Raw genomic sequence first — 24,103 nt, forward strand, 5'->3', positions numbered from 1 at the left:
TTTTTGTAGCTAGAGTTAAACGAACAGGGTTAGATCAAGCCAAAGTTTTTGTTGGAAACTGTCCTGACATGTGCCCTGAAAAGGAGAGATACATGAGAGATACTCGGAATCAACTTAGCCTCTATGAGTTCCTGCCAGGAACAGACAAGGTAATAGAATCCATTACCTTCTTACCTTCAAATTTTTTGAGCATGTCTGGTATATTTCCCCACCCCCCCAAAAAAAAAAATCTGTCATTTGTAGCATTTTTCATGTTCAGTTTACCTTGATTTTTCTACATTTTGATCTGATTATGACTTGCATAATCCTTTCCTTTCAAAGTTGGACCATGCAGCTGCAATAAAGGAGTACAGTCGCTCTTCAGCAGATCAAGAAGAGCCCCTGGCACACGAATTGCGCCCATTACCCGTGCTGTGTATGACAATGGATTACATGGTGACCAACATCATGGATCAGGGAGAGGAGAATTACAGAGAATGGTATGACTTTGTTTGGAACCGAACACGTGGAATTCGGAAGGTGAGATCTGCCTGAGATGCTCTACTGAAAGCTATGTCTATATTGAAATACTGAATAGTTTTTTTTTCTACAATTTATAGAATTCAAGAAAGTTTTATGTCTCCAGAAAAAAAACATTATATTAAAATTAGTGATGAGCTCACATGCTCAAATAAGGTGTTATCCGAGCATGCTCATGTGCTAAGTATCTTTGGCGTGTTCAAATAATATGTTTGAGTTCCCGCAGCTGCATGTCTCTCAGCTGTTTGACAGCTGCAACACATGCAGGCATAGCCTAACAAACAGGCAATCCCTGCATGTGTTGCGACTGTCGAAAAGCCGCGAGACATGCAAGTGTGGGGACTTGAACGTATCTTGCAAGCACGCCGAAGACTCTTTGTTAGCACCCGAGCATGCTCAGATAAGACTTCAACTGAGCACGTTCGCTCATCACTAATTAAAATGATTGGGCTGAAATGATTTGTGGTTCAAATTACAGGGATTGTAAGAGATTGTTCTAAATGTACTTAATTCCATAAAATACACATTTTTTACCTGTTGAAGATTTTGCTGCCTAGCGCCACCTCTCCACTGCTCCCTGCCGCTGATTGTTTGCACAGCTGCAGTGGTGACGTCCTGTCTAAACTACGCGATTGTTACATTACAGGTACTGTTGTTGCCATGTGCCTCACTATTATTGCTGAAGGAGTCAGTGATTGTCTGCAGCGGTTACATTTTGTAAACAAGATATTGCCTAGTTGAACTGCACAATATTGCTGAAGACAGTGATTGACTGCAGTGGTCTTGGGTTGTAGACTGGATCCCTATAAACAAATATCAGTAAGGAGTAGTTAAGAGGTGGCGTTGGAAAAGCAGGTGCATGAACAGGTAATAATGCTTTTTTTTTTTTTTATTATTATTTTTAACCCCCACCCTACATCTGCCATACATATGCTTAACCAGTTGAGCCTCCGGTGTGTTCTATATACCAGTTGCTACTGTCTAGCCTCTTAGATGCTGCTGTCAATCTCTGATGGCTGCATTTAAGTGGCGCAGTCTGAAGGGGAAGAGTGCAGTAACTCATTTCTTTAAGACCCTGGCACTTCCATGTTTGTATTGTACACTTGAAGTAGATCAGTAATTTGATTGACAGTGTATTGTGTGTAGTGTATTGTAGAAGTGATCAAGCGATTGCCGGTTCTCTTGCCTAAAAGAAGAATGAATATAAAGTTTAAATCATTTCCATCCTTCTTACTGCAAAAAAAAAAGTCTGATCTTTGGATAAATAATTTTATATTTCTCCCTCGCCTCATTGAGGGACTCAGGACCATGGGTGTTATGCTGCTGTCACTAGGAGGCTGACACTAAGTGATAATAACAAAATAAGCTCCTCTACAGTATACACCTACCACTGGCTCCAGCCCGAACCAGTTCTTCCTTAGTGTCTGTAGGAGGCACATGGGTCTGCTATTCAGACCATTATTTATTGCTTTCAATTTTTTTAATTTTTAATTTTCAATCTTTATTCCTTTTAATGGATTACAGGGCGACCGATCCCTTCAGGGTTCCGATCTCCCCAAACCAACAACAGGCAGGAACGTGGAGTGTCGCCTCCACGTACCCCCTCCTGCACCGTGAAAAGGTATGCCTGAGCTTTTTTAGGGGCGACTGTTCCCTTCAGGGCTCCGATCTCTCCACACATCAACGTACGAAAACATGGTGTTGCCTCCATGTACCCTCTTCTGAGCTAGGCTTAATTCTGCCTGACCAACAGCCCTGCCCCATCCTAAGGCAGTCAACCCATTGGATGTCCTGAGGCACTTATGGCGTCCGTGCGGCCCCCACTGTATCACCACTGACGAACAGCGGCAATGGGAGGAGGTGGACGGTCCCTCTCCACCTCGCGGACAACGGGATGGTGGATGGAGGGTTCCCGGCTCCGTCCACATTGTAACAACGCTGAAGCCCACTCATCAGTGGCGGCGCCATGCCGGGACGCACACCGCTGGTAAGAGAATCCAGGTCGGCAGTGAGCCCCTGCAGCAGATTCTCAGTACGAGCTCCTGTCATACGTGGGAGTGAAAAATGGGCCTTGTATGGGTCAGCATCGGTGTCTGGGCAGATTTATGTGCACAAGGTGCCTGGGCCCTACACGTGGTGCGCATCCCAAGAGCAGCTTCTAGCGCAAACATGACTTACAAATGCCTGCGGGATACTTTCTCAGAGTTCATCTGATTGTGTCTGACTGCAGCACACTCCCCTGTGGCGTTCCCCCTCGCTAGGGTAATGCTCCTGCCGGCCGTAGAAATTTAGGCCCCGGCTTGGGCCTATACACAGAGCAATCCGAGGTTCCGCCCACCAGATTACATTGCGCTCGTAGCACTGCTCCCAATCTGGTGCTTCTCGCTTACGGCGAGATTTCCAAATACCACAACACCCGGGAGCCATCTTTGTCCACCCGGCCAGCTCTACTCAGCTGGCGCAGTGCCAATGAGATCCCAATGGCGGTCTTAAAGGGGCACAGTGGACCAGCAGCACTCTCGGCCAACAGTACCTGGGTAAGAGCCCTGACCCTGCAGCAGACACAGCAGCCCATATTGGCTTTCCCTGCAGTTCTTTTGGGCTCCTCTCAGCTTACTTGCCAGAAGTAGAGTCCCATTTTCACAGGTCGCAGGAGATAGTTCTGCCATCTTTTATCCCTAATCCTTCTAACACTAAATAAAAAGAGCTCCATACGTTAGATGTTAGAAGATGCCTTCTACAATATATCTCAGTCAACTAATGCTTGGGAAAAGGATAATGCGCTATTCTTAACCTTCCAGGGTCCTAGGAAAGGGTTTAGAGTATCAAAATACACACTAGCCAAATGGATTAGGGAGGCTATCTCTCTGGCTTATACAGCAGGTGGGGGTCTGGCTCCACAGAATCTGAGGGCGCATTCCACCCGGGCCATGGCATCATCCTGGGCAGAAAGTTCTGGAGTATCAATAGACCAGATATGTAAGGCATCCACATGGTCATCCCCTTCCACCTTTTTCAATCACTATCGGTTGGACTTGGGATTCTCCTCAGATCTCCCCTTCGGGTTAAGGGTGCTGCAGGCTATGGTCCCTCCGTAAGGTGGCTTACATCTCTGTAAATCTCTTGTGGTGCTGTCATGGGAGTCTGAAGAAACCATTATCCTACTTACCGGTAGCGGCATTTTTCGGAGGCCCATGACAGCACCCTTAGTTCCCTCCCTATTCACGTGGGGGTTGCACTTCCTTAAAATATATATATATATATATATATATATATATATATATATATATATATATATATATATATATATATATATATATATATATATATATATATATATATATATATTTCACGTATAATATCTGGGTTGCAGTTCTTATTAAGATATTGTATATAATTGTGTATAACGTTTATATATGTATGCTATTAACCACGGTAGTCCTCTCAGGCTCTGTAATACAACTGATACGTGGGAGAAGTGCCGCCCTTTTGTATCTGTAGGTTTCCTGTTCCTAATGGGCGGATCCCCTCTCTCTCGTGGTGCTGTCATGGGCCTCCGAAAAATGCCGCTACCGGTAAGTAGCTTAATGCTTTACGTCCGTGCAACCTCCTTTCCATTGGCCCTGATAAACAGCGTGGGTAGATGGAAGGCTTGGATATAGCTCGCTGGCACGGAGAGCAACCGGACATACGATTCACAAGTCAGAAGCTTATAGAGGCAAGATACTCTTCCCTGATAGCAGAAGGAATGGGATGAATCCCCTCCGGTTGATCCGCTTGACCTCAAAATCCCTTTGGTCCTTGCCAGATGGTTTCTCAATTAAAGCCCCCACAGACCGGCAGGTAGACAACCCGGGCCGTTCGTTTTTTTTCCCGACTTCAGGTTCTACACTCCCCCCCCCCCCCCCCCCCCCCCCCCTTTTTGCCACGGTATGGGTATCTAATGCTAAGATCTCTTGGGCCGATACCCTGAGCAGGGCCATGCAGGACACTGATCTTCCTCTGGAAGCAGCAGAACTATCCAATCGGGTCTCCTTGACCAGGGAATATCTTGTATGCAACCCTGCCCTCTGCTGTATGCCTGTATGCTGTGCTTACAGCCACAACTGCCATCACCTTCTGACGGACACTGATTCAGGTATGGCGAACGGACGCTGCGTCCAAAACAACAAAGTCCCACAAGACTCTGCCCTACCAGATCGGGTGCTTATTCGGCAAGTAGCCGTATTAGCTTATCTAGGATACTACAGGAGAAAACAAAATTCCCTCCGTAGCAAAAGTCTAGGTGTCCTTTTTCATCAACAGGAACGTTTCCGGTCCTTTCGTAGGCGGATGTCTATTTCTGTCTTGTCATATCTGGCTCGCCGTCTTTCATGACGAATGAGTCAGTCTCCTGGTGTCTTTCATTCAAGACAGTGTTTCCTTCCGGTCTACAGCACGGTTTGTCCCTAGAGAAAGAAGGACAGAGCGGTATGGCCCATCCTGGACCTGAAGCTATTCAACGTAGAAGAGGGAGTTTACTAGCATCCATCGACATACGGGATGCTTACATTCATATATTTCCGACTCTCAAAGGTTTCTGCATCTCGCCGTCCGAGAGGATCATTTCCAATTTAAAGCTTTGCCCTTCGGCCTCACTGCCGATCCCAGGGCATTCACAAAGGTCATGACGGTTGTCGCATTCATTCTGCATGCTCGGGGTGGGGTCGTCCTGTCATACCTAGCATCCTCCTGCTTAAGGGGCAGTCTTTCCAAGCCTGCGAGTAGGCGTCCATACCCATTTGGACACTTTTCCCGCCTGGGCTAGGGGATAGACTTACACAAATCTTTCCCTGTCCTGGCTCAGCAGGTATCCCTTTTAGGTATGACCCTACACACCTCCCGAGGGTTGGTGATTTTTCTGCGAGACAGGGTAATAGCCCTTCAACAGGGGACTGGGGCTCCTTGTCGCCCTTTGCCTCACTATCGGCTGGGACAGGAATCCATTCTCTTTCCACTGTCTATGCCGCTTGTCTTCGAACTCACGGCCCAGGTGCACTGGTCACATCGAGAGTCACCCCTTTCGATCAACGGCTTGGAGATCCGGGCAACCCGGTTGTCCCTGAGGCGGTTCCATCCCCCCGATGGGTCCCCCCATCCGAATATATCATTTATCACGGAATCATCCGCAGCCAGGCAGCAAGGCGTGAGATGGAACACATTCTCCGCTGGGTCGAGATGTCACACTCGGTCATCTCAGCGGTTCACATCCGTAGAGTGGGAAGCTGGGCACCAGACTTCCTCCGCCGTCAGGGTCTTGTATCGGTAGAGTGCTCACTTCCTCTGGACGTGTTCCATCATATTTATCGCTGGGGGATTCCGGATGGGGACCTGAGTGCATCATGGCTAAATGCCACAGTACCCGTTTTTTTAGCCAGAGGCCATAAGGGCGGATACACCTTCCATTCGTGGCATCAGATTCATCCTCCGTTACTTCCAATGGTCATCGGGACAATCAAGGCGACAGGGCTTCCGGCTATCCTAGTCTCTCTGGACTGGCCTCGCCGGGCCTGGTACGCGGATTTGGCTCAGCTCATCGTCAATGCCTGGCGGCCACTGGATTGTCCAGAATTGCTCTTTCGGGGCCCAATCTGCCACCAGGGCCCTGCATCACTCAGAAACCTGCATCGGGGAACATTTATCAGAGTACATTTTTCATCATCCCAGGAAAGCGTTTTTTCGCAGGGTGCAAGGATTGACGTCGTTCTCCCCCTGCTTTCCCCGTTCTGACCTGATCGGTTTTTCTTCAGCGCCCGATTGTTTCTAAACTACAGGTGTAAACTTTCAGGGGGCCTCATTCATGGTGCCTTCCTACAGAGAGCCGTTGGACGTTGGGGACCTTATCTTGATCCTGGACGTTCCGCAGGATGCTTCGTTTGAGCCGCTGCAGGAAGTCTCTCTGACTCTCCTTTACCGGAAGGTTGTTGCCCTGGTTGCAACTTCGATCAGGCGTAGATCGTAGCTAGCCGCTCTTCTGGTCGAGTTCCTTTTTCTTATTTTTTCATCAGAACAGGGTGGTTCCCTGTGGTTCCCGTCCTTTTTTTATCCAAGGTGGTCTCTTTTTCCTTAACGAGGACATTGTTCTGCCCTCTTTTTTTTGACCGACACCAAAACGCTGTCTTGAGAAGGCTCTCAATTCTCTAGATCTCGTGAGGGCTCTCAGTAGATACATCTCCCGAACGGAGTTCTTCCGCAAGACGGACGCCGTATTCATTCTTCCTGAGATTCACAGGAAGAGACTAGCCGTGCCCAAATCCACAATAGCCAGGTGGATATGCTTGACTATTCTAGAGTCTTACTGCGTCAGAGGCAAGCCTATTCCAGTGGGATTAGGGCACACTTCATTCGTTTGGTGGATGTTTCCTGGACCATTCGGCACCAGGCATCGACGATCCAGTCTGCAAACCCTGTCAAAGCACTACAACATTCACACTTAGCCTTCAGCAGATGCAAGTCTGGGAAGACGGATCTTTCAGATGGCGGCAACGCATCTCTATGCTGTTAGTGCGTGAGGTTGTCCGTCCTGTCTGTTCCCACCCAGGGACTGCTTTGGGACGTCCCATGGTCCTGTGTCCCCCAATGAGGCGAAGGAGAAATGGGGATTTTTGTGTACTCACCTTTAAAATCCTTCTCTCCCGAGCCACTCATTAGGGAACACCGCACCCACCCTATTGGCCTGATGGCTGTTTGTTCTTTGGTTTGACATGTTGCATCTGTATTTGATGATTTTTATCTCCTACTGCTTTGTCACTGAACTGGTTTGAGCAGGAGCCAGTGGTAGGTGTATACTGTAGAGGAGGAGCTAATTTTATTATATTCACTTAGTGTCAGCCTCCTAGCAGCAGCAGCATACACCCATGGTCCTGTGTCCCCCAATGAGTGGCTCGGAGAAAAGGATTTTACTGTGATTACACAAAAATCCCTGTCTACCTTTGCTTCAGATTGTTAAAAGGGTTATCCAGGTTTGAGAAGAAAGCCTGCAGTTACCCCAAGTGACTGCAGGCTTCAGAGTTTTTACAGCGAACGCATCGCGCTGAGGTTTCTCCGGTGCTATAAGCAAGAGCGGGCGGTCACGTGACTGCAAATTTGCCCATCTAGGTTTCTCCAATGCATGCAGGAAAATCTTCACAGTGCGCAGTGTGTGTGATGTGAGGATTCACAAGTCTGCTGTCACATAGCGTGACTGCGGACTTGTAGCCTAAGGCCAGACAACCCCTTTAAGAAAGTAAACACGTGGAAAACTACATAGATTGAGAAATTGTACAAGGAATGACAGATGGAGGGAAACCGTGGAAGATGTTTTTTGTTTTTTTTTCCCCTCCAGCCTAAAAGGGGAGGGTTGAGGATGGAAATGCAGGGTAAAGAAGGTTACTAATGCCTTATCTTTTATAATAAGTTTATAGGTTTTTTTTTTTCTCGTTTTTTTTTTCTTAGGATATTACACAGCAGGACTTGTGTGATAAGTTCACTGTGTCTTTGATGGAGAAGTGCGCTCGTTTTCACATTCACTGTGCGTATCAGCTTTGTGAGGAGCCAATGTCCTCATTTGATCCAAAAATAAATAATGAGAATTTGACAAAGTGTTTACAGAGCCTAAAGGAAATGTACCAGGACCTACAAAATCGTGGCGAGACCTGTCCTTGTGAGCCCGAGTTTAGGGGCTACAGTATTCTACTCAGTCTCAACAAGGGAGATATTCTAAGGTACAATCTTATTTCCCTTTTAAAGATAGACCGGAGTCCATTTTGGATTGTTTCTTTACATTACACGTCATCTGGAGGCGGCACTGTGGTCACTTACTACAGTTACTGTCACCACCGCCTCTTGATGACTGCCTGTTTCTGGGAGGGTGTTAGAGAAGCCACAGCAATTTCAGTCACCGGCTGCATCATCAGTGGCTGACACCACAATTCCTTCACAGCCATCTTCGGTCAACGCAGCTTCTGACACTGCCATCTATTTCCCTAAAATGAGACATCATCAGGGAGCGGTGATAGAAGCAGGGTGAGTGAGACCAACGCTGCTCCATAATGATGCTGTCACTCGCCCCGCTTCTATCACCGCCCTCAGATGACGTCCCTTTTCGAAGAAAGAGGTGCTAATGTCAGAACCAGAGATTGTGGCGGCGGAGACTAAAGATTCAGATGGCAGGGACAAAAGTCTGGCAACTACTGAAACTGCAGTCACTTCTCAGTCACATCCCTCCTGAAACAGAACATCATCAAGGAACAGCGGTGACAGAAGCTGTGGTAACTTATAGCAGTGCTGCCTCCTGATAATGTCCTACTTCATGTTCCCTAAAATGAAATGTCGCAAGACGTAAAGAAATAAAAAAAATAGAAGGATTAGCAGGATAGGGAGAACAGTGGGGAATTTTATACTGATGCAAATGACAAAAGTGGTTATAGCATACACTGTGTTCCAAATTATTATGCAAATAATATTTCCTCATATTTTCTCTAAATTACCTATCTGAATTGCAGTCATTGTTATTTTCCAGTCATCTACTATACTAGTATAATTGCAATGTTTTGGAACAAACTGCCTATGAAAACAGTATCTTTTTAAAAAAAATAAAAACACTCAAAATGCATGTTCCAAATTATTATGCACAGCAGAGTTTTCAACCTTTTTTTTATTTTGAACACAAAATTGGTCAATTGTGAAGTTATAAGCATTATCAGCTTATTACAAAATGAAATCAAACAGTTTTCAAGTGAAAACTTTATTCTAGGTGATGTTACATTTGCACATAGGACCCCTTGTTTGAAAGAAGCTTCTGAACTCTCTCGTCCATTGAATTTGTCAGTTTTTGAATGTTTTCTGCTTCAATTGTTTTGCATGTGGACAGAATACCCTCCCAGAGCTGTTGCTTAGATGTGAACTGCCTCCCGCCATCATAGACACTCCTTTTGATGATGCTCCAGAGGTTCTCAGTGGGGTTGAGGTCAGGGGAAGATGGTGGCCACACCATAAGTTTGTCCTCTTTTATGCCCATAGCAGCCAGAAATGCAGATGTGTTTTTTGCAGCATGAGACGGTGCATTATCATGCATGAAAATGATCTTGCTGCGGAAAGCACGGTTCTTCCTCTTGAACCATGGCAGGAAGTGTTGTTTTAGAAACTCCACATAGATTATGGAGTTCATCTTTACCCCTTCAGGGATCATAAAGGGGCCGACAATCTCTCTCCCCATGATTCCAGCCCAAAACATTATTCCACCTCCTCCTTGTTGGCGCCTTAGCCGTGTTTTCATGGGGTGTCCATCAACCAGCCATCCTCCACTCCATCCATCTGGACCATCGAGCGTTGCACGGCACTCATCGGTGAACAAAGTTTGGAAGTCAGTCTTCATGTATCGTTTGGCCCGCTGGAGCCATTTCTGCTTGTGTGCAGTGAATAGAGGTGGTCGACAGGATGGTTTACGCACAGCTGCAAACCTCTGAAGGACCCTGCATCTTGTTGTTCTGGGGATGTTGGAGGCACCAGCAGCTTCAAAAACTTGTCTGCTGCTATGACAAGGCATTTTTGCAACTGCTCTCTTAACCTTACGCAATTGCCTGTTGGAAAGAGTCCTCAATTTTTCCTTATCAGCACGCACACGTGTGTGCTGGGAATCAGCTACATACTTCTCGATTGTGCGATGATCACTATGAAGTGTCTTGGCAATGTTGATTGTAGTCATGCCTTGACCTAAATACTCCACAATTTGTTGCTTCTCAGCAGCCGACACATCCTTTTTCTTTCCCATTTTGGCAAAAAATGTAGGCTGCTTAATAATGTGGAACAGCCTTCTTAAATAGTCTTGCCTTTATTTGGACACACCTGCCAAACTAATGTGCACAGGTATCTGCAATTGCTTTCAGTGATATAAAGAGCCCTGACACACATCACCATCAATGAGTTTAAATGACAAACAAAAAAATTCTAACCTTATCACTCCTAAACTCTTTGTGCATAATAATTTGGAACACAGTGTAAATGGATGTTTATTAGGAATTATAGGTATCGAATAAGACAACTCCTTTAAATGGAAAATAAGTCGCATGTGTATTATTACATAGGAGACTTCTGCACTATGGGTGGTCTGGGTTACCACTCAGCCTGTGAACTAGCCATCTGGCTGAAATTTGAAATGAAGGGTAATTCGGCTAGCTCCTATTTATGCAAGAGGAAAACCTCTTCTGCTTATACAGGGAACCGGTGTCACTGCCATTATTGAGGGGTTTTCATGGGTCTGCAGCTGTCTTCATTGTTTATAGAAGGGGTAGGGGTTGTAAGGGTGTGCGGCAGTCACTGTTATTATGGGGAAGTTGCATTTGGGGTTGTAAAAAGTTTTCAGATGTCACTGTAAGGTTTAACACTTCTGCCAAACACGGACAGTATTTGGATCACAATCCTGGCTCGACCTGTAGATCAGGGCAAAAGATCCATCAGCCTAATGTATGGGGATTGCGGATTTGCCAGCATTGGCTGTTTTCATGCTGATAGCTGTAATCTATAGGAATACAATGGGTAGAGCATAGCTCTTGGGGCCACACAAAGTGATGTTAAGGCTCATTGCGATGTGCGAAACTGAACAATGTCTGTTGCTTATTATAATGCACTGGATGGGGGCGCCATAGCTGTGGCTTGCAGGAAAGCGCTGGCTGGAGCCACAGTGGTGGTCCTTAGAAAAACGTGGTGGAGTGAAAGTTAAAGCTCATTGGAAATCATGTTACAAAAATGATTACCTTGTTTTACCATTTATTTATTTATTTATTTTGACTATTCTTACTTGTGGAACACATCTTATTTAGAAATACTGTGACAGTGCCCCAAGTGAATACATTTATTTTATTTTATTCTATTCAGAGAAGTGCAACAGTTTCCGGAGTCTGTTCGTAACACAGAAGAAGTAAAGTATGCCATCCAAGTGTTTGCTGCACTAAATAGCACCAACTTTGTCCGGTTCTTCAAGCTTGTCCGTTCTGCATCTTACCTTAGCAGTTGCATACTACATTGCTATTTCCCACAGGTAGTAGATGTTTTCTGGATTTGATCAAGGCTTTTCATTTTTATTTAATTTCTTGGTGCAGTTTAATGCCTTACCCTGTGTCTCTCGCAGGTACGAAGAGATGCTTTGCGTGCCTTGAATGTAGCTTACACAATCAGCTATCAGAGACCCACCTTATTTCCTCTAGAAAACATGGTTCGTCTTCTCTTTTTTCATGATACCGAGGAAGCAACAGATTTTCTTACATCATATGGCTTAAGTGTTAGTGAAGGGTAAGTGGACCTTAGAGTGGCAATCTTTGGAATGTACAGTATTAATTGTCTTTAATACTTAACGTGTTTTTTTTTTTTTCCTCCTGAAAGTTCTGTAGAGCTGAATCGCACTGCATTTGTTGAGCCATTGATTCCTTTTCATCCAAAGAGGAGCTCATATATCAGTTCTAAGAGGCAAAAGTCTGTAGGGGAAGTTGTGAATGGAGCTCCACTCCCACAGTTTTCTCTGCATATGCCGGTTTGCAGCTTTGATGCCCAGAATAAATATACTGGAAGTTGTAGCATTTATGAACCAGGAATACCAACAGGTAAGTAAAAAAGAACTTTAGAATAAATTAAATTTTGTTTCCTGCTTCTCAGTCTGCGTTAACAAGTTGGTGTATCCCATTAATAGCATTGGGGACACTGCACATGCCACTAGAAGGCTGACACTAGGCAGAACAAAAAAAGTGCTCGCTCTGACAGGTTTTCTATAAAACTAGGCACCTCCGTTTTAGCCTAGTGTCCGTAGGAGGCAGACATGGCCTGCATTGTGCTTGCTGCTTTTTTTGTCTTTGTATTTTTCCTTTTTTTCTTCTTTGCAAGTGGTATGAATGAAGCCCACAATTTTCTAATGTGCAGGGAGTCCTCAGCATGAACTAGAGGGTGCTGTTTTTTGCTTGACGCTCATCTCCCATAGCAGCTTCTGCAGAGTTCACGTGACCCCACTAAATTTATGAGGTCAGGTAGGGAGTGACCCTGTGGGCAGCCGAAGATGTTGGACAGGTGAGTATCATTAGTCCATCACCTCCTTTCTCCATCATTTGTTCTCTATGATTCCTCTTGCCTTTGCAAGCAACCTCTTTTGTTTGCTCTCACAGTGAAAATCATTTACAATGTGGTTAGCCAAGCCCTCTCTTGTTGTGGTGCCTATAGCAAAAATAAAAGAAATTAGTTAGGCACATGCAGTCCTCCAAAGGGTCTGATGATGTCTTTCTTCTCAGTAATTTGGTACCTCAGTAGTCCTCTAGAGCCACCATCTTGCCTCTATCTGAAGTTGGGTCCCTCAGTGACACACTATATAAGTTGCTTTGATGCTGTCTCCAATATGATCTTTATGGTGAGGGATTCCTGTTGTTACTTCCACTTGGTTCAGCAAGGTTTCTACGGTCCAGTCTAGTCAGGAGCACCATGGCCTGACTACTGCAGCTCCTTGCAGTAGGACCTTCTGTACCTCTCCATTCACTGACTTCTGACCTAAAGATGTCTGAGGATTCACTCAGGTCTACATGCCTGATTGCCAGAAAAATAACTAGATTGCTTTTCGCTGATACTTTTGTCTCATATCTTGAACCAATTATCCAAGAAGACCTTTTCTTAACCTTCTCTCATAGGAGGTACGGTAACTTTTTTTTTTTCTTTGGCTGGGCATTGGACAAAATCTCAGATTTCTCAGGGAAAGTGTGCTTTCAGCTGCTTGCTGAAACGCGTCGGTTTGCCCATCCTTATGTTGGGGGAGCATTGTCCTCTCTCACTGTGAGCACTTTTATGTAGCGCTCTCCCTCTGGTTCCCTTCTACCTCAGGGTAACCCAGCTCAGGTACCCACCGTATACTTAACAACAGTACTTTACTGTTACATCAGGGAGGTTACTGGGAACGCTTCTTTTATGTTGGTAGCCTTAGAGGTTATCCAAAAAGAGACGGCTCCAAGTTCGTTGTTTTCGCACTTCACAACTGGGCGTAAATTGTTTCATCTGAGAATCTCTTGATCCAGGGGGACTGGTCATTACACCAGAGACATTACACCACTTCTGTTTTTGTAAGAAGACTCCTGACTCAAGTCTCTTCTTGTCCTGGCTCTATCCCTGCTTCTCTGCCAGTACTCTGGACATCCTTGTCTTCATTGTGAACGCACTGGTCATCCATTGTGGAGAGTTCTGTCTCCTCTGTCTTTTCCTTAACACCCCAATTCTTTTTCTCCAGCTGGCCAATGCATATCTAATTCCACTTATCCATAGTGCTCAGGAATAGCCTCATCAAGCCTAGTATTCTGACCTGGTTCACTGTCTCTCCTTGACCTCTTCTAGTGTGCCTGAACTGGCTTCCCAGGACCCCATATTACTCTGTCGCCTCATTGGGGGACACGGGACCATGGGTGTTTTGCTGCTGTCCACTAGGAGGCGACACTATGCAAAATCTGAAAAAGATTAACCATGGCTCCTCCTCTGCAGTATACACCCCTGGACGGCGTCAGCCTCCTCCAGTTTTTGCTTAGTGTCACATAGCAGGCACACCTAAAAAAAATTTTTACTCTGTTTTTTTTCTGACAGGATTACAGATGAAGAAAAGTAGATCTCCTGCGAGACTCCCGGCATGGCTCCTTCCTCGGCCCCCTATTACAGGGTGCCCGGTTGAAATCGAGATGGCTATCCCCATGTCTCTCCTTCCCCAGTCCCTCGGGTGCTGGTTTGAAGTCGAGACCCCATTCCTTCCCCAATTCCTTTTGGTTTCTGGGTTGAGGTCGAGGCGAGGATAAAGGCCCCTGATGGTGACAGCAGTACCCTCCCTAATCCCCCTCTGGGGGCATTAGGTTGAGGCACCTCAGGTAGGGCCTGTACAGGCAGCACTCTGCAGCTCCCAGCTATGGGCCAGCACACTGCGCCTGCATCCAGGGACCCCAGCCCAGCTGCAGGCTCCTGTCGGGGCCGGGGGGAGTACAGGCAGGCATGGCACAATAGAGACACAGGGCTTCCTGCGCCCCTGTCTCTGCTGCAGCACCACCTCTATAGTGCCTCAGGGGGACCCCCCCCCCACCAGGCCCCCCTTCCGCTTATGGCCCCACCGCTATCCTGCCTTTAAATCCGGGAGGGTCCGGTTCAGATCCTACCCCCTCCCGGACCTCCGCGCCGGCCTGGAGCCTTTCTGGGCATCAGGCATCTAATTTAGGCCGTGGCTTTGGCCTAGCTGAAGCCGCCTCCTCCTCTCCGCCCCCCGGATGACAAATCTGACATTTTACTGTGTCATAGAGGTGGCGGATCGAGACAGAAAGGGCGCGTTTTTTACACAGCTCTGCCACCCTTCTCCCCCTTCCTCTTCTTCTCGGCGGCCATTTCTGCTGCAGGACAAGAATTAACCCTGCATCTCCCGGTCAGCAGGACCAGGACCAGGCCAACCAGTCTCCAGGGGGGCACAGGACTGTGGATCTAAGGCGCTGGACCTAGGGGCAAACTGGTGGGGTAAGATCACAGCTGTGTTTTTTACTCGACTGTGAATCCATATTCCTATGAGACCCCCCTATAGGTTCCTCTGCACCCCTGTAGGGTCCTCTGCATAGCGAACCCTTCTGCACTCTGTGCACAATGACGAGCTCAAGGTCCAAGAGGAGAACCAGGCAGAACTGTTATTATGCATTCTGCACAGCCTGCAGGACCGCTCTCCCCAGTGGCAGCACATACCCGCACTGCCAGGACTGCATCTAGACTGTGTCAGAGCCCCAATAAGCCCCTGCCAATGCTTCGGTGCCTAATGCCACTCCGGAATGGGTCACTCAGATGTCGCAATCTATGACAGTCTATAGATAACCTAAACTCCACATTGCTTCAGGCTCTACAGAGTCATGCCTCGGCTGTGACCGCTAACCAGCAAAGGGAGAGCTTGACTCAGGAACAGAACGACCCTGGCACATCCACGTCTACGTCAGGACGCAAGCGGACCCATAGGTCAAGTCCATCTGCGTCATTCCATAGCACACGGTCATCCCCTTCTAGGGAGAGACACCGTAGTTCCAGGTCATCCAGACCATCCCCTTCCAGGGGCAGACAATGCAGATCTCCGCAATCCCCGACCAGAGAAGGCCTCCGCCCCAGCTCATCCAGCAGGGGACGCCTCAGTGATGCACAGGATTCGGAAGTCATCTGTGACTCCGACTCAGACAAGGAAACGGAGGGGTCCCTGATCCCAATCCCCCTAGCAATACAGCGCTAGTTGAGGACATAATCTCTTCCATCCATTGGGTGCTGGACATTTCTGATCCGCCACCAGAGGCCCCAGAACACAAGATTTCCTTTGAAGGAGCTCTGAAGCCGCCTAAGGTTTTCTCTAACCACCCAGAGTTTAAGGCGATCCTTAAAAAGCAGCTCTCACAGCCTGAGAAAAAAATCGCTAATTGCAAATATCTGGAGGCAAGGTCCCCCTTCCCACAGAAGGACACCAAGGAATGGACAGATCCACCCGAAGTGGACCCCCCAGTCTCTAGACTAGCAGCACAGACCACCCTTTCACTGCCAGATAGCTCAACCCTCAGGGACGCAGCAGACCGGCAGGTAGAATGCATGGCTCGCTCAATACTCGAGGCTGCAGGGGCATCCTTGGCTCCCGCGTTCGCTTCAGTTTGGGCTGCCAAGGCCATTCTGGCCTGGGCCAAAAAATTTACAAGCTCGTCTCCAAACATCCGCTCCTGAGCTGCCCGACTAAGTGGTTCAAATAGCAGTTGTAGCAGATTACATGCTTCATCCAGCTCTGGATTCAGCAAGGGGTGTAGCAGGGATAGCATCAAACGCCATCACAATTCGGCATATCCTCTGGCTGCGGGATTGGAAAGCGGACGCAGCCTCAAAGAAGTCCCTCACGCACCTCCCCTATTTCGGTGGGCGACTTTTCGGTGAACAGTTGGACACGATGATATCCAACGCCACCGGGGGTAAGAGTACCTCTCTTCCCCTACTGAAACCTAAACGCACTTACAAGAAGCGTAACCACACTCGATTCCGATCCTTTCGGAATTCCTCGGGCTGGTCTGTCTCACGTCCAGCACAAAATCGTAACAGTTCCCCACACAGGGACAACTCACGATCGACGCAAAGGTCGGATAAGACCTGGCAGGCAAAAGCAGGACAGCCTAAGCCCAGAGGAGGAAAATCTCAGAATTTCTCCTCATCATGACTCACGGACTCCGGAAGACACCACACTCGTAGGCGGCCGACTTTTGCTCTTTCATCACGTCTGGCTGCCTATTACAGAAGACAAATGGGTCAGGGAACTAGTGTCTTCCGGATACAAGATAGTTCACCTCCAACCCACCGGACCGATTCTTCCTCTGTCCCCCCAAAACCACCAGCCAAGGCTCGTGCCTTCCACCAAGCGGTCTCTTCACTTTTTCAAGCAGGAGTCATCGTACCGGTCCCCACGGCCGAGCGCTTCCGAGGTTTCTACTCCAATCTATTCGTAGTTCCCAAGAAAGGAGGCAGCGTACGGCCCATACTGGACCTAAAACATCTCCTCAAATATGTACGGGTCTATCACTTCCACATGGAGTCCCTTCGGTCCATCATTGCATCCATAGAGAAGGGAGACTATCTCGCCTCCATAGACATACAAAACGCATACCTGCATATGCCTATTGCACCCGCCCATCAGATTTCTCAGGTTCGCAATCGACCAGGACCACTACCAGTTCGTGGCTCTCCCGTTCGGACTAGCCACGGCTCCCAGAGTGTTTACCAAGGTCATGGAAGCCACCATGGACATTCTGCATTCCAGAGGCATAGTAGTCGTTCCATACCTGGACGATCTACTCATCAAGGCTCCTACCTTCAAGGTTTGCGAGCTCAGCATCTCAATCACAATCGACATTCTGAGTCGCATGGGCTGGTTAGTCAACCTACAAAAGTCATCACCAACCCTAACTCCATCTCTGACCTTCCTGAGAATGCTATTCAACACCTCCAGGGGTCTAGTGCTCGCACCCTCCTCTGCAAACCCCCTTGATCTCTCCGGTTTGCCATGAGAGTCCTCGGCAGGATGGGGGCAGCAATAGAAGCGGTCCCATTTGCCCAGTTCCACCTCAGTCCTCTCCAACTAGTCATCCTCAAGTCCTGGGACAAGAACTTTCTCTCTCGACAGGGAGTTCCGGCTAACGTTGTCAACCAGGAGGTCCCTGCACTGGTGGCTCAAGCCAACCTTGCTAGCAAAGGGGAAATGCTTTCTCACAGGTCAATGGAAGGTTCTGACCACCGATGCGAGCCTGACGGGTTGGGGTGCGGTGCACCTACACCACAGGGCAAGTGGTCCCCCGTGAAAGCGACCATGCCCATCAACATCCTGGAAATTCGTGCCATCCTCCTGGCATTGAGGGCCTTCCATCACTTACTGGCAGCCTCTCACATCAGAATACAGTCAGACAATGCCACGGCTGTGGCATATGTGAATCACCAAGGGGGGGACCCGCAGTACCCAGGCGATGCGAGAAGTGTCACACATCCTCCACTGGGTGGAGGACACAGGGTCGGTTCTCTCGGCGGTCCACATTCTGGGTGTGGACAACTGGCAAGCAGACTTCCTTAGCCAACAAGGAATAGACTCGGGACAGTGGTCTCTCCATCCTGAAACTTTTCGCCAGATCTGCCATGGCTGGGGGACCCCGGATGTGGACCTAATGGCATCCCACTTCAATGTCAAGGTCTCCAACTTCATGGCCAGAACACACGATTTAGGGTCGCTTGGAGCAGACGCTCTGGTTCAGGACTGGACCCAGTTCCAGTTTCTGTACATTTTTCCACCTCTCCCCCTGATAATCAGAGTGGTGAGGAAGATCAAGTAAGAGGGAGTTCCAACCATCCTAATCGCGCCGGACTGGCCCAGACGTAAATGGTACGCCAACATCGTACAACTTACAGCAGACGCCCCCTGGCGCCTCCCCGACAGCACGGACCTTCTATCACATGGCCCGTTCTACCACGAGAACTCGGGGGCCCTCAATTTGACGGCGTGGCCCTTGAAACCTGGGTTCTAACCCAGGCAGGGCTCTCGCCGGACGTCAATAGGACCATGATCACGGCACGGAAGCCAGCCTCTGCCAAGATTTATTACCATACCTGGAAAGCTTTCTTTACCTGGTAATCTCGTGGCCAGACCCCATTCCCTTATTCTCTCCCCAAACTGCTTGGTTTTCTCCAATCGGGTCTGGAGGCCAGGCTGTCATTAGGCTCGCTTAAGAGCCAGGTGTCAGCCCTCTCAGTGCTTTTTCAAAGGCGCATTGTTACCAAGCCGCAAGTAAGGACATTCCTTCAGGGGGTTTCCCGATTGGTTCCCCCCTACAGACGACGACTAGAAACGTGGGACCTCAACCTGGTCCTGACAGCATTGCAGGAACCACCCTTCGAACCCCTTAAGGAGGTCCCGCTCCGCCTTTTATCCCAGAAGGTGGTTTTCCTGGTGGCAATCACCTCGCCACGCCGGGTGTCTGAACGGACCGCACTCTCCTGCAGACTGCCTTTTCTGGCTTTTCACCAGGACAAGGTAGTCCAACGTACGGTCCCATCCTTCCTTCCGAAGGTTGTGTCCAACTTCCACCTCAATGAGGAAATTTCTCTGCCTTCCCTTTGTCCCGTCCCGGTTCATAGAGTGGAGAAGGCTCTGCATATGCTTGATCTTGTCAGGGCATTGCGTATATATGTGTCTAGGACTGCGCCCTTCCGGAAGTCTGATTCTCTTTTTTTTCTAAGGCGGCCGCAAGGGTCTGCCAGCTTCCAAAGCTACTTTTGCCAGGTGGATCAAATCCACCATACAAGAGGCCTACCGCCTTAAGAATTCTCCTCTTCCAGCCGGTATTACGGCACACTCTACACGGGCGGTAGGGGCCTCCTGGGCCATTCGGCACCAGGCTTCGGCACAACAAGTGTGTAAGGCGGCCACTTGGACTAGCCTACACATGTTTACTAAACACTACAGAGTTCATACCGAGTTCTCAGCGGACGCGAGCCTGGGTAGACGGGTTCTGCAGGCGGCGGTGCCCCAAGTTTAGGGGCCTGTCTGCACAATATTCATTCATTGCTTCCCACCCAGGGACTGCTTTGGGAAGTCCCATGGTCCTGTGTCCCCCATTGAGGCGACAGAGTAAAGGAGATTTTTGTGTACTCACCGTAAAATCTTTCTCTTAGCCTCTAATTGGGGGACACAGCTCCCACCCTGTTGCCCTTTACGGGCTGTTACTGTTGAGTTCTCATATTGTTCTTTGAGCTCGAACATAGTGGCCTTCTTATAGGCATGGTTGTTATTCATGTTACGTTCTTCCTAATGCTTTTTGCACAAAACTGGAGAAGGCGGACGCCGTCCAGGGGTGTATACTGCAGAGGAGCCACGGTTAATCTTTTTCAGATTTTCCATAGTGTTGCATCCTAGTGGACAGCAGCATAACACCCATGGTCCTGTGTCCCCCAATTAGAGGCTAAGAGAAAGAGATTTTTCGGTGAGTACACAAAAATCTCCTTTTCATCCTTCCTAGGATTTTTGGCTTGGTTGTGAGTCTGGAGATTCTGAATTTTAGGCACCTAAACTTCAGTTTGTAAAGGTTTTATGCACTTAAAATTCTTACTTTCCTTCGTAGGAGAAACCAGGTTTTGATTTCTTAAAATGTTTCACTCTCAATATCTTGGCTTTGAAGTGAGCTGGAGAAGACCAGGCCTTAGCCTCCTTTTTTTTGTAGGCGATGTTTATGCTCTTTACACCCTCTTTCAGAGCTCTAGACCACCTGCAAGCTCTTCTAGACTTGCTCAGGGGATTGTCGCTTTGTGCCAGGCTACTTGTGTAGTCTGGAACTCCTTTTCTGATTGTGTTAAGAAATTTTCTTTCCATCTCTTATGCTGTGTTTTTCACACACTAATTTCCAGGAAGATCATCTGTTGATCATCACCACTATTCCCGGATCTCTTTTAGCTGCCCTCTCTCTAGATCTATCTTCATTTTTTCACATCAGGACAGGATGGGTCACTGCTCTCATTTTTCCATTTGCTATGTTCAGTACATTATCCTTTGATCCTTGGCCCCTTCTCCCCTCAGTTTCACGAGCGTTCCTTGCATTGTTTGGTTTTATCATGGCTTCTAGTATTTTCCTATCCATTACAGAAACCCTCCATAGTTCTGACTCCTTTCGTCATCTTTCGGGTCCTGCCTATGTCAAAGATTTATTCTAGTGGTTTTGGACTGTGATTTTGGAACCTTACAGCTCCATGGGTGGGGCTGCTTCCTTTTACATTTCTCTCATCTGACAAGAGTGGTCAGTAGATATGTGCTAATAAAATCACAGGTTTCTGGTACAGTGCCCAGGTTAGTATTCTGTGACTGTTGGACAAGAGCCCTGCAAAACACCTCTGACTCCATCCTCAGCTACTCTTCTGATTAGGCGGCCTTGCGTCGCATCGTGTGTACATCATGCCGCAACAACAATGCCAGGCCAGCTAATCAAAAGAGCAGTCGGGATGCAGGCAGGTAGGAGGCAGTTTTGCAGGGTTCCTGCATGGCAACAATCAGGGTCCCATAAATTAATTTGCTCATATCTAGTGGTCAGGCTTCTGGGCTTCCATTCCCTAGGTTGGCAGTGCTGTCACCTAGGATGCAATTTGCTCCTTGACACAGTTCTTTCTAGGTTCTCATCATGACCTTGGGCTTTAAGATGCTGCGAGTCACCCTGCATTTGTTAATCCACATGGTCAGTTGTTTTGTATTGCCCATCCCATGGGACTGCTATAGGATGTCCCATGGTGCTGTGCCCTCCAGTGCTGTTAATAAGAAAATCTTATTTTTATATTTCATGGAAAATTCCTTTATCCTACAAGGAGATATCTTGGACATAACAACTACGTGCCTTTTTTTTTCCTCAAATTTTTTTTTAGAGGCGTCAGTCATTGATCGCTTCTGACAGAGATTCAGATACTCCCTGTCAACAGAGCAGCAGCTTCTCTTCCTGTTCACAGGTCGGGACTAGTGGTGTCGTGCTGATTGACAGCAGACTTCTATGCCTAATTGGGGGAAGCCGGCTGTCAATCTGCAGGACACAACTAGTCCCGCCCTATCTACAGGAAGAGAAGCTGCTGCTCTGTTGACAGGGAGTATCTGAATCTCTGGCAATGACCGGTGCAAGATACAACAGACAGGTAGCTGCTTCTGTTAGCAAACACGTTTTTTTTTTTTTGTTTTATTTAAAGTCCCAGATATCCCCTTTAAATACATTGGAGGACACAAATCCCACACAATATATTTTTGTTTCTATTTTTCCATTGTCAATTTTAGTTACCCATGGGAATTGTCCTCTTTCCTGGGTTCAGGCCATGTTGGTTCCTGGTTGCTAGATTTCTTTGATGCTTTCCTCTCCTAATGCTTTTGGAACAAAAATGAGCTTCCTAGTGTCTGAGGAGTGTATAGCCCATCATGCAGAGCCAGCACTTTTTTTACTCTGTCGCCTCATTGGGTGACACAGGACCATGGGTGTTATGCTGCTGTCCACTAGGAGGCGACACTATGCAAAATCTGAAAAAGATTTACTGTGGCTCCTCCTCTGCAGTATACACCCCTAGACGGCGTCGCCTTCTCCAGTTTTTTGCTTAGTGTCGCATAGGAGGCACACCTAAAAATTTTTCTTTACTCCGTTTTTTCCGACGGGATTACAGATGAAGAAAATAGGGTCTCCTGCGAGACTCCCGGCATGGCTCCTTCCTCGGCCCCCTATTACTGGGTGCCCGGTTGAAGTGGAGATGGCTATTCCCCATGTCGCTCCTTCCCCAGTCCCTCGGGTGCTTGTTTGAAGTAGAGACCCCCCTCCTTCCCCAATTCCTTTTGGTTTCTGGGTTGAGGTAGAGGCGAGGATAAAGCCCCCTGATGGTCACACAGCACCCTCCCTAATCCCCCTCTGGGGGTATTAGGTTGAGACACCTCAGGTAGGGCCTGTACAGGCAGCATTCTACAGCCCCAGCAATGGGCCAGCACACTGCGCCTGTATCCAGGGACCCCAGCCCAGCTGCAGGCTCCTGTCGGGGCCGGGGGGAGTGCAGGCAGGCATGGCACGGCACATGCAGTCACAGGGCTCCCTGCACCCCTGTCTCTGCGGCAGCACCAGCTCTATACTGCCTCAGGGGGACCCCTCACCGCCCCCCCCCCAATTCGGCTTATAGCCCCACCGCTATCCTGCCTTTAAATCTGGGGGGGGGTTGTCCGGTCCAGACCCGACCCCCTCCCGGACTTTCGCGCAAGCCTGGAGCCCTTCTGGGCATCAGGCATCTAATTTAGGCCCCGGCTTCGGCCTAGCTGAAGCCGCCGCCTCCTCTCCGCTTATACAGTTATATTGTAACGGCTTTCTAGTGGCAGGGCCTATACCATTAGATTTTTTGGTACATGCAAAAATCCAATTATTTATATGTGTTATTACATCTAGATTTTCCTTGATCTGTAGATTTTAGCTTAAATTTTCTTTAACTTTTTTTTCTATATCAACAGAACAACTTGCTCTTGAAGAAATTAAACCTCCTACTGTACTTCCATTGCCTGATGCTAAGGAGCCTAGTTCTGTGCCTGCTCAGGCAGTGTTTCAGCCCATCCTGCCACCTGAGCCACCTCAATCTCCTCCCAAGCCAAAATTCAGCGATGAGGTACTGAAAAAGATAAATGCCGTCCTATACTGGTGTTTAAAACAATTTCACATTTGTAGCATTGCAGACCAGACAAAAAATTTGGTCTTTCATAGGCAGCTCTGTTATCAGAAGAAATCTGCTTGCTTCAGACATGCATTTAAAGCCAAGTTCACACAAACCTGAGAAATTTTGGGTCTCTCATAACCACTAATTGCAGACATCAGTCCATCCAGGTGAAACTCCATGCACTTGCAACCAATGAATTTTGGTTGAAATAATACATTTTCATCAACTTTGGCTAATGTGTATAGGTAATTTAACAGAGACGTTTGTAGCATTGTCTTTTGTTGTTTTATGCAGGATGTGGCTCATGTCTTAGAAGAGATTTTGGAGGATGCTTTGAAAGAATTGAGTGCTCCTGTCATCCAAAGTGTGTCAGAATACATCTCAAATGCACTTAGGTATAACTTTTATTTTCTCTTTAACGCTTAATAGAATACCGGTATCGAAGGGTTACAAGTAAAGGAAAATTAGCAAATTCATTTAGTTGAATAAATTCTTGAAATACATTCTAAATCGAATATAAAATGGTTAAATGTCTGAATGACTGACAATGATCAATAAGAATGTAACTTTTATTTTTAGGTGATAGGACGTGCCTTATTATAAGAAGCGCTCTAGAAATACACAAACCACTCTGCTGTATGATTACACACACACAGCTCTGCTGCATACACGCACCTCGGCTGTAGGCTTCCTAAACAGATTTTAATTAGTAGTGTATTGCCAGGTATAAAGTTTTTTTTTTTTTTCTTGAAGCCTTCATTGAAGACACAGGTAACCATGGATGTATGCTGCTGTTGCTAGGAGGCTGTCACTAAACAGCAACAACAAAAAA

At 47.6% G+C, this 24,103-nt stretch overlaps 1 protein-coding gene across 4 annotated transcripts in view; it reads left to right on the plus strand.

The window, feature by feature from the left end:
• Positions 1-24,103, plus strand: part of LOC143784306 (germinal-center associated nuclear protein-like) — a 176,393-nt gene that overhangs the window by 91,480 nt on the left and 60,810 nt on the right. For all 4 annotated transcript variants that reach the window (XM_077272430.1, XM_077272431.1, XM_077272429.1 and 1 more), the window contains exons 7-14: positions 10-149; positions 322-519; positions 7,993-8,261; positions 11,413-11,575; positions 11,666-11,826; positions 11,917-12,134; positions 23,072-23,223; positions 23,566-23,666. In XM_077272430.1, the coding sequence (XP_077128545.1) occupies positions 10-149; positions 322-519; positions 7,993-8,261; positions 11,413-11,575; positions 11,666-11,826; positions 11,917-12,134; positions 23,072-23,223; positions 23,566-23,666 (1,402 nt within the window). The remainder of the gene's footprint in view (positions 1-9; positions 150-321; positions 520-7,992; positions 8,262-11,412; positions 11,576-11,665; positions 11,827-11,916; positions 12,135-23,071; positions 23,224-23,565; positions 23,667-24,103) is intronic.

Source organism: Ranitomeya variabilis, chromosome 7 (assembly GCF_051348905.1).
Source record: "Ranitomeya variabilis isolate aRanVar5 chromosome 7, aRanVar5.hap1, whole genome shotgun sequence".
Taxonomy (NCBI): Eukaryota; Metazoa; Chordata; class Amphibia; order Anura; family Dendrobatidae; genus Ranitomeya; species Ranitomeya variabilis.